Source organism: Cnephaeus nilssonii (genome assembly GCF_951640355.1).
Source record: "Cnephaeus nilssonii genome assembly, chromosome: 18".
In the NCBI taxonomy this organism is placed as follows: Eukaryota; Metazoa; Chordata; class Mammalia; order Chiroptera; family Vespertilionidae; genus Cnephaeus; species Cnephaeus nilssonii.
This window is the reverse complement of record NC_137089.1, coordinates 32601916-32620814: the sequence shown is the minus strand read 5'-3', so window position 1 is coordinate 32620814 and position 18899 is coordinate 32601916. Positions and strand designations below refer to the sequence as shown.

Here is an 18899-nt window from a genome sequence, read left to right as displayed (position 1 = left end):
GTTTGTCCCTCAACCCAGCCTGTACCCTCTCCAATCTGGGACTCCTGGAGGGATGTCCGACTGCCCGTTTAGGCCCGATCCTGGTGGGATCGGGCCTAAACGGGCAGTCGGACATCCCTCTCACAATCCAGGACTGCTGGCTCCCAACTGCTTGCCTGCCTGCCTTCCTGATTGCCCCTAACCGCTTCTGCCTGCCAGCCTGATCACCCCCTAACCACTCCGCTGCCAGCCTGGTTGATGCTTAACTGCTCCCCTGCCAGCCTGTTTGCCCCCAACTTCCCTCCTCTGCCAGCCTGGTCACCCCTAACTGCCCTCTCCTGCAGGGTTGATCACCTCCAGCTGCCCTCCTCTGCCGGGCTGGTCACCCCTAACTGCCCTCTCCTGCAGGGTTGATCACCTCCAACTGCCCTCCCTTGCAAGCCTGGTCCCTCTCAACTGCCCTCCCTTGCAGGCCGGGTGCCTCCCAACTGCCCTCCCCTGCTGGCCATCTTGTAGTGGCCATCTTATGTCCACATGGGGGCAGGATCTTTGACCACATGGGGGCAGCTATATTGTGTGTTGCAGTGATGATCAATCTGCATATTACTCTTTTATTAGATAGGATAGAGGCCTGGTGCATGGGTGGGGGCCAGCTGGTTTGCCCTGAAGGGTGTCCCGGATCAGGGTAGGGTTCCCTTGGGGCGTGGGGCGGCCTGAGCGAGGGGCCTGTGGTGGTTTGCAGGCCGTCCACACCCCCTGGCAACCCAAGCAGAGGCCCTGGTATCTCGGATTTATTTTCCTTCTACAATTGAAACTTTGTAGCCTGGAGCGGAGCCAAGCCTGCTGTTCCCTCCGGGGCGGCAGCCATTTCTGTGGGCAGTTAATTCACCTTCTACAATTGAAACTTTGTAGCCTTAAGCGGGTGGGCCCAGCCAGGGTGTGCGGAAAGCTTTGCTTCCCCTGTTGCCGCCGGCAACCCTGGCCTGCTCTCTCAAGCTCCATTCTGTCGCCATTTGTTTGAATTTGTTTACCTTCTATAATTGAAACTTTGTAGTTTGAGTGGAGGCTTAGGCCTGCAACGGCTATGGAAAGCTTGGCTTGCTCTGTTACCTGGGAAACCTTGCTCTCTGTGGCTGTAGCCATCTTGGTTTGGGTTGATTTGCATACTTGCTCTGATTGGCTGGTGGGCGTGGCTTGGCTGGTGGGCGTGACTTATGTAGCAGAGTGATGGTTAATTTGCATATTTTATTAGAGAAGATAATCTCCCTTTAAGCACTGCTTTTACTGCATCCCACAAATTCTCAAAGATTGCAAAAAATAGAAAATAACTTCTGTAAAGCAGATAATATTGCAAATAATGTGGTTCGGAGAAATGCAGACTGAGCCTCTTGAAATATAATTATCATCCTATGGATATTGTTCAGTTTTTTATCCATCTGTAAATTCATGTAGGCATTCCTTATTTGATTATAAATATGGTACTGTGTTCTCTTTTAAATAAACTTTAATATCTTACTGGTTCCCTTTTAATCAATGAGATAAATAAAAGCTTTGATGTGTTCATTATCATTTGAGAATCATGATTTTACCTTTCTAAAAACATTATCTTTTAACATTATTTTATAAACCTAAAGAATGAATGAACTATGTCTAGCATTTCAGAAATACTAATTTCATTTTCTACTAAAATTAGTGGTAACTTTCCCACACTCTTGCAAATTTACAGAAACTACGGGAAAGAACATTTTCCCATGTACTATCTTTTTAAATGTAAAGCACAAGGACATTTGTTGCAGATAATGCTCCCTAGAAATATAAAGTTTGGAAGAAAAAAAGATTAATATGACACCAATATAAAGCCTTAGAGGTAAGTTTAAAAGTACTAAAGTAATATCTACTAAACAATTTTAAAAGTGTTTTGGGATTTTAAGAACAAAAGACTACTTGAAATAGTAATTTCCAACCAAGTTTATTTTCTGTATTTTAAAAACCAAATTATTTCACTCATATGTGGAATATAAAACTGAAATTCATACACACAGACAACAGATGGTGGTTGCCAGAGGGAAGGGAGTGGGGATGGGGTAGTAAAGAGTAAAGGGGGCCAAATATATGGTGACGAAAGATGATGACATTGGGTGGTGGGCACACAATGCAATATCCAGATCATGTATCATAAAAACGTACACTTGAAACTTATATACTATTAAACAATGTCACCTCATTTTAATAAAAAAAAATCTTAGGCTTTTCAAAATTTTATAATTTCAGAAACCACTAACTTACATTTGGACAAATGTACAAGATAAGCACTTCAACAGTGATCACACAAACAACTATCCACAGTCTTCATAATTAATAAAAAAAAAGCTTTAAATTATTCCCTTTACCTTTTATTTCCAATAAGCATAATGACCATGTTGGAATTGGAATGCTGGCGGGCATCTTCTAACCAGGTTGTCAAGTGGTTGAATGTATCTCTCCTAAACATAAATGATAATTTTATTACTATTGTCAAAGGATTTCCCCTTGCAGTGTACAATGAACACTTATTAAAGATAACTATTTTTAGCCACATCCACTTATGTAATGACAACAGGTTTCAAGTATATATTTGGACTTAAAATCCAGTGATTACAGTTCAGTTTAGAAATTAAATGTAGTAGCACTTTATTAAATTTCAATATATAAATAATATTACCAAATTGATCAACCTGGGGGTAGTTTTTCATATAAGAAAATAATTTAGTTACAAATTTCTGTAGTAAATTTATATTTCTTTTAAGACATACAAGTTTAAAGGCAAATAGCCAGAGCATAAAGGCAAAGCTATACTTTTATTACTGGTAACATTTATTTAGAAAAATTCTTTTCATTGACCACTGAACTGAAAAATTTCTAAGTTCTCACCTTGTAATGTCATATACTAGTAAAGCCCCCGCTGCACCTCTGTAATATGACCTTGTGATGGAACGAAAGGACTCTTGCCCTGCCTGTGAGGAAAGAAAAGGTTGAGAATTTCCTTTAATAAATTGTCCTCTTCATTTCCTTATTATTCATATGTAGAATATGGGCAGGTAGGGAATGAGTGCATAAAGGAAAAGAAGGAACCCTAACTTTACCAATCTTAGGAAAAAGTCACATACTACTACTATTGCTCAAGTCAACCAGACAACCAGATGCACATGCAACCTCCCTACCCCCAAGACCTCTAAACCTCTTTTGGCAATCCCTGACAACCCAATTTACTGAATGGCTTCACAATACATGAATCATTATTAGAGCACAGAATGGACTCCTAGCAACTAAGCTCTGAAGACAAATTTGAAAGGAAGCAAATAACCCAGAGCCTCACATTTGAATTCAATAACCCACTCCCTGGGGCAGCTGTTGACACTAGAATAAATAAAGTCCATTGTAAATAAATGATGAATGACATCTTTACGCCCACCATCTGCTGGTATAAAGGTTGTTGGAAGGCCAAGGATGCAGATTTTATCAGTTATATCACAAACTGCAGTGAGCTTTCAACAGTCATCAGATGGAATTCTTTGAGCAATCATTTTATTATGAAAAACAGAAAATGGTTCTGAATTTAATTTATATAATTTTTCTCCACACTTAATCAATTTTCTCTGTTTTTGATATATAATGCTGTCAAAAGGCAACAGGATGTAAAAGTCATCTTTATATCCACTTGTGAAAACAGACTTCAGAGATTATGCAAAATTAGTTAATTTCTCTTTTACTGGTGGCACTAATGTTCTGATTTTCAAGAAAGAATGGTGAAGGATATGCCTATTTCCTTTAAGATTAAAATTGATACAGTTCTTATAAAATATTTTTTCATTTTTAATCACTTCTTTTCTACCTTTGAGAAAAAATATGTAAATTAAGTAAACATAAAGCCAGTTTTCACAATTTTTTTGTATTCAAAACCTACTAATTTCTTGAAACATATTTATGTTTGCATGTTCTGAATTCTGATCTTCTAATGCAAATATCAAGCCCCTCTTACTCTCAGTAAGCACACAGAGAGCTCAAGTTCTGCCTTGTTCTAACCCTCAATACTTTATAATTCCTTGTTCTTCTTGGCCCTCCCACCACACTCCCTCCTTCCCATGCCCCCACACCCAGTGCCCAGCCCGGATCTGGCACACAATGTTCAGACAAAGCCTGTTGAGTGAAAGAATGAATCCTGGTGTCATAGTGCATCCCACCTAAATAAGTATACATGCCAGTAAATCATAACATGCTAAGATTCAGTAAAATAACTTCTATGTGGAAACTAAAGATTAGATCCTCTCTTGGTAACTCAATTCTGGCACTTAGAATAATGTCACGCTAAATTAGATACTGAGAAAGCCACATATAAAAGGGCTGTAAAAATAGCCAACTCAATTCACATAGATTGAGGTAAAAACATTAGATGTTACGAGTTGGAAGCATGAAATTAATTACAATTATGTTAATATAATTTATTGGGATATATCTTTCAAAGAAGACCTTTCCAATTCAAGTTCAAAATTGCAAGCATTATGGGAATTTCTCCTTTAACTGTTTAGCATGGAAAAACTAAGGCCTAAATTTTTAAGAGATTCATTTCACCGTGAATTATATATATATATACCAAGTCTGTGGTAAATAACACAAAAAAGATAAATATTTTATTAGTTTAAAATAAAAATCAATTTTAGAGCTCTTGTATCTGTCACACCTAAACACTGAGTAAGGTGAAAGTCCTTTAAAACAATCTTGCTGGAACATTCTGTGGGATGAGTTAAAATAAATACGCTACTAGAGGAACACCACTACAGACCTAAAACTTCCGTGTTTACAGCCCAGATAAGAAATAGTAAAAGGGAAAATAGTTTAGGAAAAGGAGAAAAGCACACATCTACATACCATTCCCTTTCCTCTCTAATTATTTTACCAAAAACAAACATGTTGCAATACGGAAATAACATATACACACCTTATACTGAATCCACTGAATCTGGACTTTGCCCACCATTATAAAAATCAAACAAAATGCAATTAAAACCCCACACACATTCCAAGTGAGGACTATGAATGTCGACTGTATCTTAAAAATCTCTAATTACATAATAAGCAAAGACCAGTATTCAGGATAGTTTTCAAATTCTTGAGAGCTGACTTGTAGGAAAACACCCTACACTCTGGCCTAGTTAATGGCACTAGTAGCCGAAAAAGATTTTGCTCAAATAAGTGTTTTACTATGGCTTATCCTATATAATAAAACTCTAATATGCAAATCGACCAAACAGCAGAATGACTGGTCACTATGACGCACACTGACCAACGGGGGGGGGGGGGGGGGGGGGGGGGAGCGCGCAGATATTCAACGCAGGAGCTGCCCCCTGGTGGTCAGTGCGCTCCCACAGGGGGAGCGCCGCTCAGCCAGAAGCCAGGCTCACGGCTGGTGAGCGCAGTAGTGGTGGCGGGAGCCTCTCCCACCTCTGCTGCAGGTGGGCGGTAAGAAGCAAGGGGTCCCGGACTGCGAGAGGGTGCAGGCCGGGCTGAGAGACCCTACCCCGAGTGCATGAATTTCGTGCACCGGTTCTGTAGTCCAACTATAAACAAACAACAGCTAACTGCATAAAGCTAGCCAATAGTTAAGTCAGCAATGGCGAACCTATGACACGCGTGTCAGCACTGACACGCGTAGCCATTTCTGATGACACGCGGCCGCATGCCGAGGATGAAACATTTGCTGGTCCTGAGGATGAAACATTTGCGAAATAATGTTTTTTCCTCAAAGTGACACACTACCCGAGTTATGCTCAGTATTTTGGCGAAGTTTGACACACCAAGCTCAAAAGGTTGCCCATCACTGAGTTAAGTAATCTAGTTTTTAAAAAAGCACTTACATAAACTTGTCCAAACTGTAATTGACATATAGTATTTTAAATGAAAAAGAATGCCCACTTAGGAAATAGAGATTTTTTTCCCTCTGCCTCAGATGTATTTGCACAATAAATGTACACAGGAGGACAACAGCTCCATGCAGACAGCAGCCCAGGAGTCACACCAATCCTGTCCTCACATTGACAGACAGAGGCCTCTACTGTGGAGCCTTTGTGGGGGCCTGGGTACCTTTAGGAGTCTGAGCTGGAGCCTCTGCTGCAGCAGCAGCCTGGCGCTTGGTTTGAGCCTTGTCTTTGGACTTTGGGTGGCAGAGCCTGAGACCCTTGGCAACGCGGGCACGGGCACATTTTCCAAGCTTACGGTGAGCAATATACGTAAGCTGGCTGAGCTTGCAGCTGCTGGGATCCTGGGTTTGACCTCCTTGGGCTTGATAACCTTGGCAAGTGCACTCATGGCGTTGGTGTTGTTGGCCTGCATCTTCTTCAGGCCCTTCTTATTGTACTTGTTCCTTAGGAACTTGGGGTCTACACTCATAAGAGATTATCTTTGTGGTCAGGGTTTCTTGATACCATTTCTGTGCCATTTTCTTTCGGATCTGGTTGTGCATGGTGTGGTTCTTGGACTTGGTCATATTGACACTGAAGCCCACTAGAGATGTTATTTTTTTAAAATATTTTTATTGATTTCAGAGAGGAAGGGAGAGGAAGAGAGAGATAGAAACATCAATGATGAGAGAGAATCATTGATCGTCTGCCTCCTGCACGCCCCTACTGGGGACCAAGCCTGCAACTTGGGGATGTGCCCTTGACCAGAACCGAACCCAGGACCCTTTGGTCCGCACGCACACCAGCTAGGGCGTGATGTTATTTTTCGATCCCCTTCACAATAAAGTGTTGGGTTAAAGAGATTTTAGAAGCTTGAAACAGAACAGGATATAGAATTCTCTGTAGTAAGGGATTCCTAATATAAGTTAAGGATGTAGAGAAAAATGTATATATAAGTTAAGGATGTAGAGAAAAATGTATTTAATGAGATGAGGATGACTAAGTAAGTGAATTGCATCAGAAAAACCTGGTGGTCAGAGTGGACAATACAGCTGTTGATTTCTGTAAAACATCAGCGAAGATACCCAGATTTCCACAAAGTATAATAGAGTAAATCGGCTTTGAGAGATAATGGGTAAGTTCCAGTTTTAGTAATGCTTAGGATTAAAATCAGAGTCATAAAACATTTGTGAAAAAGAAGCCTTATAGACCTTCATTTTTTTCATGTGAGGATTGCTAAGTCAAATAAACTTGATTAGTTTCCCCATACCTTTAAAATTTACTTCCACTGCCACATAAAGATTCCCCCAAACTGGATTCCCCATGTGTCTGAGTCTTTCTGTTGATAACTTTTATAGTAACCAGGTTGGCAATTTAACTCTTCTTCCTCTCCTATTACCTCTATAACATACAACTTTACTCTCATTAAGCTACTGCTTAAAACTTTCTAAATACCCTGAAGCTCTTAGGAGTTGATCTCTATTTGTTTCTTCAAAATTTTGTCCTGAGGATATTTTTTCCACGGATTTTTAGAGAGAGTAAAAGGGAGAGAAAGAGACACAGAGATAGAAACATCGGTACATCGATGTGAGAGAAACACATCAATTGCTGCCTTTGCCTTTGCACATGCCCCAACTAGAACTGGGGATCCAACCTGGATTCAAGGTACATGCCCTTGAATGGAATCAAACCCAGGACTCTTCAGTCCGCAGGCTGATGCTCTTTCCACTGAGCAAATTGGGTAGAATCTTACCTTCTTAGTCAATAAAAGGCTTGCTTACACAGCTATTTTTTTTGTCTGATATTTGATCTATATTCTGATTTTTTTTTGCTTTTGTATGTTTATTTTTTTGACTAAAAAATCACCTACTCAATTTCTACAACCTTTGATAACCAATTCAAGCCCCATTCTCTCACAAAGCTATCAAGCTCGTCTTCCACAGCCCATAGTTATCCTTTTCTCCTCACAAATCCAAAAGCACTTTCATGTAATCATTTAGTTCTAATACTACCAAATGGATAAAACTAACACACTGCTCAAATGCTTATCTGTTTTCCTCTTTGGTTCTTGAGGGATATCCTAACAGAATAGTAAAGTATATTTATAGTAGGCACTAAAATGTTATCTTGATTGATCCCAAAGAGCAAATAAGTTAGAAAATTAAGATCTGTGAGAATCAGTATTACAGTATTAACTTTTACTTTCAGTTAGTCACTCATCTAACAATTCCAGTTATCAAACCCTAGCCAAGAACCAAAAAGAAGAAAAAAAAAAAGGATTTCTAAACAGCCAAGTAAGTTGTCTAGTGCACAAGCATGAAATCTCAGGTACTTCACTAAACAGACTCAACTTAAAAATCTAGACCAGTGATCAAGGAACTGCTATCATCGAGGAAATTGAGAATTTCATGCATTGAGATCTACATGCAGGAACAAGACTTCTGTTTTGGACAACAGTGACATTCGTAAGAATCAAAGTGACTTTTAGGCTGCCTCAGTGTCCACAGCAAGGATGTTTGAGAAAGTCAACCAGGACTATAATTTTAGGCCCTTTAAGAGACTTTCCTATAGAAAGTCAAGTAGATCCTAAGAGAAACAGGGCTGTAAATAAGACTTAGAGGATGTGATTATCAACTTCTGATTCTTTTAATGCAGCCGTTTAAGAGAAAATAGAGACCATAGGTGGGAAGTAAACAGCAGAGTAGACTGAAATGTCTAATATAGGGTCCCTGCGGTTGTTCAAGAAGAGTGGATGAACAGCTGCAGAAGGAGGCCAAATAGTTGGGCCTCCCAAAGCCTCTCAACTCTGGGAGTTGGGGGGATGGGAGCAGACAGGAGTGACAGAGGCAGGATTGTTCCCAGTGCTTGGTTCCAGGCCCCGCCCCTATCCCCACCGAATTCTGGTCATCCATTCTTACTGCTTCATTGATACACAAAAATATTCATTTTTCAGGTGAGGCGCTGGGTATAAACGGACATATTTTATAAAGGACTGAGAAAATGTCTGTGCTGAAAAGGTATTTTTAGCATGTACAATTCACATGATTTTTTTACACAGTTTCACTAACTCTTACTTGAGGTAAAAAATATTTGTAAATATAAAATAAAAATATTTCTAGAGAAATTGAGTAGATATACAGACTTAAAACATCCATATTACAAATTTTGGGTGAGAATAAAATTTATGTGGAAGGTGAATGAAAAAGTGATAAAAAGCAAATGACTAGTAAGAATAGAAAAATGAGGTGGATAAAGGCTAGATGAGGGTCTAATAGTGAGAACAGACTTCTTAAGCCCTTCTGCCATGGGTAAATGAATAGGAACTGAGTGCAACTTACGTTCCTTCATTGACTTACTGTGACAGAGATGAAGAATATCAACATCTGACTTCTGATAAAAGATACAAAGTGACACAGGGCCAAGGGAGAGTGCTTTAAGGGAGGCAGTGATCTGCTGTTATCACTGCTTCCAGCAAGGCCTCCAGAGGTATCTGCTGGCAGCTGGACTTAACTATTCTCAAAAGAAAGCATACATGGTAGTTGTGGATATTTTCAAGGAAAATGCCTTACTTTTATTTTTGAAACTGGAAATGAATATACAATGGATGACAATATATTAAGATACTGAGACTTAGTCATTGGGGGAAAAATCATTTCTTTAAAGCTGATACAATTAACCATAAGATTTAGCAAAATTTTCCCTGAAGGACTCTAGAATAGTTTTGTAAATGTCTTGGGCCAGGAATAGACATGATTCTTAATTAAAGTGTACCTTGCTATCCATGGTATAGACAAACTACAAAACAACAATATGGGAAACTGTTTCACTCAGATATAAACTAAGTGTGGAACCAACCTTAATATTTGTCAGATAACGTACATTAAAGAGTTTTGGAAGTCAGGTATGAAAGGAAGAAAACCAATGACAATAAGAGAAAAGCCTATAAGGCAGACACTCAGAAAACAACTTTTAAAAGCAGTTTTTTTTAAACATTCCTTAAATTCTGGAACAAGCCACTGGGTCCTAGCACCCTACAGGTGAAAGCTCTGGAATTCTTTGGGGGTGGAGTCATGATGTCTTCAAAGGCACCACCCTTTTAGACACAAGAAAGAAAACTTCCCCTTAATTTTTCTGATATATAGCCTTAGGCAAGGGAAACAAAAGAAAACAATAAACAAATAGAACTACATCAATCTAAAAAGTTTTTGCACAAGGAAACGATCAACAAATGAAAAGACAATCCACTGAATGGGAGAACATATTTGCCAATCAATATCCAAGACTTATAAAGAACTTATAAAACTCAACACCAGGAAGGCAAACAATCCAATTAAAAAATGGGCAAAGGACCTGAATAGACACTTCTACAAAGAGGACCTACAGATGGCCAATAGACATATGAAAAGATGCTCAATGTCACTAATCATTAGAGTTGCAAGTTAAAACCACAATGAGATATCACATCACACCCGTCAGAATGACTATCATAAAAAAATCAACAAACAACAAGTGTTGGCGAGGATGTGGAGAAAAGGGAGCCTTTGTGCACTATTGGTGGGAATGCAGATTGGTGCAGCCATTATGGAAAGCAGTTGGAGTTACTTCAAAAAATTAAAAATGGAACTGCCTTCTGACCCTGCGATTCCACTGCCGTGAATATACAAGAAGAAACCCAAAACACTAATTCGAAAGAATATATGCACCCTTATGTTCATTGCAGCGTTATTTACTATAACCAAGATTTGGAAAAGCCCAGTGTTCATCAGTAAATGAGTGGATAAAAAAGCTGTGGTACACTTACACAATGAAATTGGACCAAAAAAAAGGAAATCTTACCTTTTGTGACAGCATGGATAGACCTGGAGAGTATTATGCTAAGTGAAATAAGCCAATCAGAGAAAGACAAATACCTTAAGATTTCACTTGTGGAATCTAATGAACAAAACAAACTAACAAGCAAAATAGAAAACAGACTCATAGATACAGAGAACAACAGATGAACAGCTATCAGAGGAGAGAGGGTCTGGGTGAAAAAGGTCAAGGAGATTAAGTAAAGGAAAAAAAATTCATAGACACAGACAACAGTATGGTGATTACCAGAGGGAAAGAGGGCTTGGGAAGGTTAGAAGAGGGTAAAGAGAAGGATAAATGTTGATGAAAGGAGATGTGACTTGGGGTGGTGAAAACAATACAATATACAGATGATATATTATAAAATGCACACCTGAAAATATGTAATTTTTAAAAATACATTTTTATTAATTTCAGAGAAGAAGGGAGAAGGATAGAAACATCAATAATGAGAGAGAATCATTAACCAGCTGGCCTCCTGCACACCCACTACTGGGGATCGAGCCCGCAACCTGGGCATGTGCCCTGACCTGGAATCGAACCATGACCTCCTGGTTCATAGGTCGATGCTCAACCACTGAGCCACACTAGCTGGGCATGAAACCTATATAATTTTATTAACAAATGTCACTCCAATAAATTCAATAAAAAGGTTTTTTAAAATTATATAGCAAGTAATAGGCAGTCAGTGAACGTAAATGATAGAATTAGGATTGAAAGCAAGGTGGCTTCAAGTGGTTGACACTAAATCAAACTTGTAAAATTAATGCACTGTCAGATCAAGGCTCTACAGTGTTGGCATTCATATTGTACCTCACATGTGTATTTCAGACATGCTGCTTGTTTTTCTTAAAAACATATTTCTGTAGTATTTATGTTTAGATCACAGCCTGAGCATTCATGTTCACCAACATCCAATAGCTGGGGTACACCTGTTGAAAATAGTGCATAAAAAACTAATCTTGGCCGAAACCGGTTTGGCTCAGTGGATAGAGCGTTGGCCTGCGGACTCAAGGGTCCCAGGTTCGATTCCGGTAAAGGGCATGTACCTGGTATAGGTTGCGGGCACATCCCCAGTAGGGGGTGTGCAAGAGGCAGCTGATCGATGTTTCTCATTGATGTTTCTAACTCTCTATCCCTCTCTCTTCCTCTCTGTAAAAAATCAATAAAATATATTTAAAAAAAAAAAAACAACTAATCTTGCCCTGGCTGGTGTGGCTTAGTGGGTTGAAAGGTTGAGGGTTCAATTCCTAGTCAGGGCATGTATGGGAGGCAACCGATCGATGTTTCTCTCTGACCTGGATGTTTCTCTCACTCTCTCTCTTTCCCCTTTCATCCCCCCGCATCTTACCCTCTCTCTAAAATAAATAAACATATTCTCAGGTGAGGATTTAAAAAAAAAAAGAAGGAGAAAAACTAATCTTTCTGGTACTACATTTCATCTCATGGCTGTAGGGGTGTTTGTGTTTAACAAATCATAACAGGCATAAAATAACATGAAAACAAAATAAACACACAATGTATTTTTATAGAACTTTACTCAAGTCATACAATGTATTTTTGCTATACTTACCGTATCCCATATCTGAAGTTTTATTTGTTTCCCATCAATAGTTATCATTCGAGCACCAAACTCTACACCTGAATAGAGTAGAAAACGATTTGTTACATAATCTAATGGGAATATATTTCACATTTAAGTATTAAAAAGAAAAAGATGTTTAGTTGGAGGACATACTATGCCAGGTGATATACAGATGAATTTTTACAAATACAGCTCCTATCCTTAGTAAACATATAAGCTAAGGTAGAGGTGCTAATAAGATATAAGCTGCCCTGGCCGGTTTGGTTCAGTGGTTCATCATTGATGTTTCTCTCTCTCCCTCCCTCTCCCTTTCTCTCTGAAATCAATAAAAAAGATTTCTATATTAAAAAAAAAGATTTCTTTAATCCAATGCACAATGTTAAATATGACAAAAAAACAACTACAAACAAGAAACAGGCCCTTTACTATTATCAAGGGTGGGCAGACAAGGCAGGCAGATGCTGCTTCTCTGGGACTGACATTTGGGGTAGAGGGATGAAGATACTGAAACTGACCGGCTAAGACCACCTCTGCTGCAGAACCACTGTACAGGTGCTGTTTCCAGGGCTCTAAGATGCTTCTTACCCCTATGCTATATTGTCTCTCATTTGTTTAATCATTAAACACAATAAAAAATATTATTAATGTCTTGGGTGGGTGGGAAGAGACTAACCAAAGAACTTGTATGCATATATGCATAACCCATAGACACAGAGAATAGTGTGGGGAAAGCCTGAGATGGGGGGCAGGAGAAGTCTAGAAGGGGTCAATGGGGAAAAACGGGGGATATATGTAATACTTTCAACAATAAAAGTTAAAAAGCAAGTATTAATGTCCTGCTGCATATCAATCACTTTTACAAAATTGGCAATATTAATTATACTTATATTTTTTAAAAGTTATGGAGACTGAACTCTGCACAGCAACAAATAGTTTCACTGATTTTTTTTGACTCATAACTATTCAATTGGACCCTAGTTGTTCCCGACTGGAAGCATATTCCATTTCCACTATCCAAAATTTTCTAATGCTTCTCATCTCATTTATAAAACTTACCAATAGTAAGGTCATGCACTGGTTGAAACCTCTTGTCTGTAAACTGTAGCAATAAACATGATTTACCAACACCTGAAAGTTAAAAAAAAATAAAAATTAAGACACCAAACTCACAGAAATGAAGAAATTTTACAAAAGCACAAGGAAAACAGGCAGCCAGAGTTTCCAGTGCTCTTAAGAGAGTAGAGGGCTATAGAGCGTCTGCCTGCAGACCAAAGGGTCCCGGGTTTGATTTCAGTAAAGGGCAATTACCTCGGCTGCAGGCTCCTCCCTGGCTTGGGCCCTGGTTGGGCCTCATGCAGGAGGCAACCAATCGACATGTTTCTCTCACATTGATATTTCTCTGTCTTTCCCTCTGTCTTCCCACTCTCTCTAAAAAGCAATGGAAAAATATCCTCAGGTAAGGATTAAAAAAAAAAAGAAGAAAGAAAGAAATTAGAGGACTGAGAATTTAGACGAAAGATGTTAACCAATCCAAAACATCCTTTCATCCTTTCTTATTCATTCAACATTTCAATATGAAAGATGAAAGTGGGAAAAACTCCCAGAAGATAACTGAGGTCCTCCCAGTAGCCTCTACCACAGTACTCATGCTATTAAGTGTTCATGCTTCCTTTTTGTGTAATACTAAAAATATCTAAAAACAATTTCCTCTTTTTGTAGTTTATCTTCTTTTCTATCCTAAATAAAAACCTAATATGCAAATTGTTTGACCAGGAGTTCGACCGCTTGCTATGACGTGCACTGACCACCAGGGGGTGGCGTAGAACATGGCGGGCATCGGCGCCGTGGTGCTGGCAGTGGGCAGCAGTGGAGGCAGCAAGAGAGCGGGACCGCGGAAGGATGGTGGAGCAGGTGAGCGGGCGGTACCAGGCCACTGTGCGGTGCTGGGGAGAGAGCTAGGGCCCAATCCCCACAGGCCACCCCGAGGGACCCCACCCACGCACAAATTCGTGCACCGGGCCTCTAGAAATAAATAAGCTAGCAGTGTTTGGATCAATTTTTCTTGAAAAAGCTTTTGTATCTTCTGACTAATTCATTTCAGGATGAACTATAATCTGAATTGCATTCCTTCACTCTACCTCCAAATTTCACTGCATTAAGGTTATAAATAACTTGCACATTCCTAAATTGAAGGCCTATTTCCTATATTTGTCCTACTTGCCTTTTAATCAGAATTGTATATTGAATATCAATACCACTATCTTCCTATTCATTTTCAGGCACTTATCCTCACACTAGAGTCCAAGTCTGCCTGCTTGATAGCATCCTGCACTTCTTCAAAACACTAAAGGCAGACATCATTCATTCATTTCCATTCATTCATTCATTCATTCATTCATTCATTCATTTATTCAAAAAGTCTTTATTGAATGCTAACTATGCACTGCACCAGGGACTTGAAAATCCAATTGTGTGGAAAACTGTTTTGCTTCCATCCTTATAGTTTAATACAGGTAGAGAAATTAAACAGGATGAATGCCCAAATAATTTGTATGAATTGTAATTTGAAATAATTGTAATAATCACCATTTGAAAGAAGAGAATAAAGTGTTATTAGGATGAGTAACAGAAGAGAATTTAGACTGAAGGGATAGAGAAGGTCTTTCTGAGGAAGTGACACTTAAACTAAGCTGTTCAATGTCTTCTAGATTATAAACTCATGAGAGAAGGACAATGAACATCTTGTCACTTGCTGTCTTATGAGAGATAAGGCACTTAATTTTGCTGAATGATTGGCTCTCCCACAACAGAATATGACCACTAACAGAACACGAGCTCCATTAAGATAGAGGCCACATTCAAGAATGTATCTTCTCCAGCCCTAGCCGATTTGGCTCAGTGGATAGAGCGTTGGCCTGCGGACTGAAGGGTCCCAGGTTCGATTCCAGCCAAGGGCACATGCCTGGGTTGCAGGCTCGATCCCCAGTAGGGAGTGTGCAGGAGGCAGCCGATCAATGATTCTCTCCCATCATTGATGTTTCTCTCTATTCCTCTCCCTTCCTCTCTAAAATCAATAAAAATATATATTTTTTTAAAAAAAGAATGTATCTCCAGTACATAATGGATACAAAGCAAGTGTTATAAAGCCTCTTTCTTTCCTTCCTATCTTACTACAAAAATTGTCTTAGCTGTCTATTTAAAAAGGAGAGAAAAGCATTTGAGATCTTGCTTCCTGGACATTGTCATCAGTTTGGCCTAAATTAACGCTTATACAAAATTTTAAAAAAGAGTAAATTTGCACATACAGCTAATTCTGAATTTTTCTCACTATCTCAGGAAGATAGCTGCCTGAGAGGGATTACCAATGTGATTTGTACTATATGTGCAGAGAATTGAGCCAGAAAATGAAGATAGATGATATTCCTTTCTAACTCTACCATTTAGATCATTTGATGGTTATATCACTTAGGAGTTTTAACATTTTTAATGAGTTCTCTTTTTACTATTTGCTGAGCATCTATAGACACAAGAGTGAGTGGAGAAGCCTTAACTTGAGTAGTTAATTACTTAGCCTGCATTCTTTAGGAAACCTCTGTTTTTACCTAATGCCTCTTTTCTGCCACGATCCCACCCAGGATACCACATTACATTTGAATGTCATGTGTCCTTAGGTTCTTCTTGGCTGTGATAGTTTCTCACTTTCCTTGTTTTTGATGACCTTAACAGTTTTATTTATTTTTATGTTTTAAAAATATATATATTTTATTGATTTTTTACAGAGAGGAAGGGAGAGGGATAGAGAGCTAGAAACAACAATGAGAGAGAACATCTACAAGCTGCCTCCTGCACACCCCCCACCGGGGACGTGTCCGCAACCAATGTACATGCCCCTGACCAGAATCGAACCCGGGACCCTTCAGTCCGCAGACCGACGCTCCATCCACTGAGCCAAACCGGTTTCGGCGACCTTAACAGTTTTAAGGGTACTGGTCAGGTATATTGTAGAATGTCCCTTAATTGGGTTTTGTCTGATTTTTTTTTTCTCCCATGATTGACTGTAATTATGGGTGTTTGGGAGAAAGATCACAATGTACAATTTTTATCACATCAAAATAAGGGTACATACTATCAATTGACTGATTACTACTGATGTTAACCTTGATCACCTAAGTGAGGTAGCTTGCCAAGTTTCTCCACCACAAAATAACTTTTTTTCCTTCCCTTTCTATCATATATACTCTTTGAAGGAAGTCACTGTGTAGCCTAAATCCTTACCTAAGTTTTAACCTCTCCTTTTCCCCTAAACTGTTTGTTTCTTTTTGTGATGTCATCTTTCAACCCCACCCACAACATCCAATCTTCTGCCCTTCCAGTGTTTTATTTTATTTTTTTTTAATGTTTTTATTGATTTTAGAGAGAGGAAGCGAGAGGGAGAAAGAGAAACATCAGCTACCTCCTGCATGCTGCCTACTGGGGATTGAGCCCACAACCCGGGCATGTGCCCTGGCCGGGAATCTAACTGTGACCTCCTAGTTTACAGGTAGATGCTCAACCACTGAGCCACACCATCTGGAGCCACTTTTGAAATCCCTCATAGTAGTACCTAGTCCTGTGCTTTACATTTGGTCAACTTTTACTATTGTAGCTTTCTGCATTTCAAAGTACACCACCAATTTAAGAGATAACAAATATACTGGATTACATCTGAATGCTGTGTATGATACTGGTAGAAAAAGTTGTTTCAGGTCTCTAGGCCTTGTCTGCTTATTTATATAACTAGAGGCCCAGTGCACAAAATTCATGCACTGGGGGGGGGGGGGGCTGTCCCTCAGCCCAGCCTGCACCCTCTCGCAGTCCGGGACCCCTCACTTCTTATTGCCCACCTGCTTGCTACTCCTTAGTGCTGCCGTGGAGGCGAGAGAGGCGCCTGCCACCGCCACTGTGCTCACCAGCCGTGAGCCCGGCTTCTGGCTGAGTGGGCTCCCCCTTTGGGAGTGCACTGACCAGCAGGGAGCAGCTCCTGCGTTGAACTTCTGCCCCCTGGTGGTCAGTGTGCATTATAGTGACTGGTCATTCAGCCGTAATGGTCGCTTAGGCTTTTATTATATAGACTAGAGGCCTCGTGTGAGAAATTCATGCACTGGGGGAGGGGGGTATCCCTCAGGCCAGCCTGCACCCTCTCCAATCTGGGACCCCTCGAGGGATGTCCAACTGCCTGTTTAGGTCCAATCCCACTAAACGGGCAGTCGGACATCCCTCTCACAATCCAGGACTGCTGGCTCCCAACTGCTCACCTGCCTGCCTGATTGCCCCTAACTGCTTCTGCCTGCCAGCCTGATCACCCCCTAACTACTCCCTCTGCCAGCCTGATCGACGCCTAACTGCTCCCCTGCCAGCCCAATTGCCCCTAACTGCCCTCCCCTGCAGGCCTAGTTCCCCCCAACTGCCCTCCCCTGCAGGCCTAGTTCCCCCCAACTGCCTTCCCCTGCAGGCCAGGTCCTCGCAACTGCCCCCCTGCAGGCCTGGTCCCCTGCAACTGTCCTCCCTTGCAGGCCTGGTCCCTCCCAACTGCCCTCCCCTGCTGGGCTGATTGCCCACAACTGCCCTCCCCTGCCGGCCATCTTGTGTCTACATGGGGTGGCCATCTTGTGCGTTGGAGTGATGGTCAATTTGCATATTACCGCTTTATTATATAGGACTAGTGGTCCAGTGCACAAAATTCGTGCACTCGGCGGGGCGGGGGGGGGGGGGCGGTGACGGTCCCCCAGCTTGACCTGTGACCTCTCATAGTGCGGGAGCCCCGCGATCAATAACCCCAAAGAGGTAGGCCCCGCCCACCCATCTGGGGCTCCTCGATGGATTGCCCCAAAGAGGTAGGCTGGAGCGGCCACCAGGCCCCGCCTCCTCTGCACGCACAGCCATCTTGTGACGGCATGAGGGCATTACGGCGTCAGGGCTAGGCTATTAGTATAGATAGTTATCATATTATCACCTACCTTATTCATAAGACTATTGTGAGGAATACAAGAGCTAGCATGTGGAGAATAAAAGAGATACTATATCTCCTTCTTTTTTGTTCCCCAATGCCTAAAGGCAGGCTGACACTTTATCCCGTGCCAAAGCCAGAATATTCTATACATACTTTATTAAGCACTTATTAAATTATGCTTTGTCAGTTCATACATCCACCTTCCTTCTTTAAAAGCAGTAACATTCACCTTTTTGCACAGCAGTCTCCCTTATCTGGGGGGATACATTCTAAGACCCTCAGTGAATGCCTGAAACTGTAGATAGTACTGAACCCCATTTATACTATGATTTTTCCTATATTTAAATACCTATGATAAAGTTTAATTTATAAATTAGGCACAGTAAGAAATTAGCAATAAATAATAGAAACATTGTAATAACATACTTCAATAAAGGTTATCTGAACGTGGTCACTCATTTCAGGGAACCCCTTGCTGAAATCTTCCTAAAGGCACAATGCTTTCTGCTGCAACACATTGCTGTCAATAGGAACACATTTTCTGCTCATATCTTCCATCCAC

At 40.5% G+C, this 18899-nt stretch overlaps 1 protein-coding gene and 1 pseudogene across 2 annotated transcripts in view; both read right to left on the bottom strand.

Moving 5' to 3' along the window:
- Positions 1–18899, bottom strand: part of RAB2A (RAB2A, member RAS oncogene family) — a 71482-nt gene that overhangs the window by 26654 nt on the left and 25929 nt on the right. Inside the window, exons 2-5 of the mRNA XM_079796473.1 lie at positions 13405–13476; positions 12337–12404; positions 2890–2972; positions 2370–2462 (exon numbers count right to left, since the gene is read on the bottom strand). Coding sequence (XP_079652599.1) covers positions 2370–2462; positions 2890–2972; positions 12337–12404; positions 13405–13476 — 316 coding nt within the window. The remainder of the gene's footprint in view (positions 1–2369; positions 2463–2889; positions 2973–12336; positions 12405–13404; positions 13477–18899) is intronic.
- LOC307114202 (large ribosomal subunit protein eL29-like) lies at positions 2983–9601 on the bottom strand (annotated as a pseudogene). Its single transcript has one exon. The product of its transcript is annotated as a large ribosomal subunit protein eL29-like (transcript).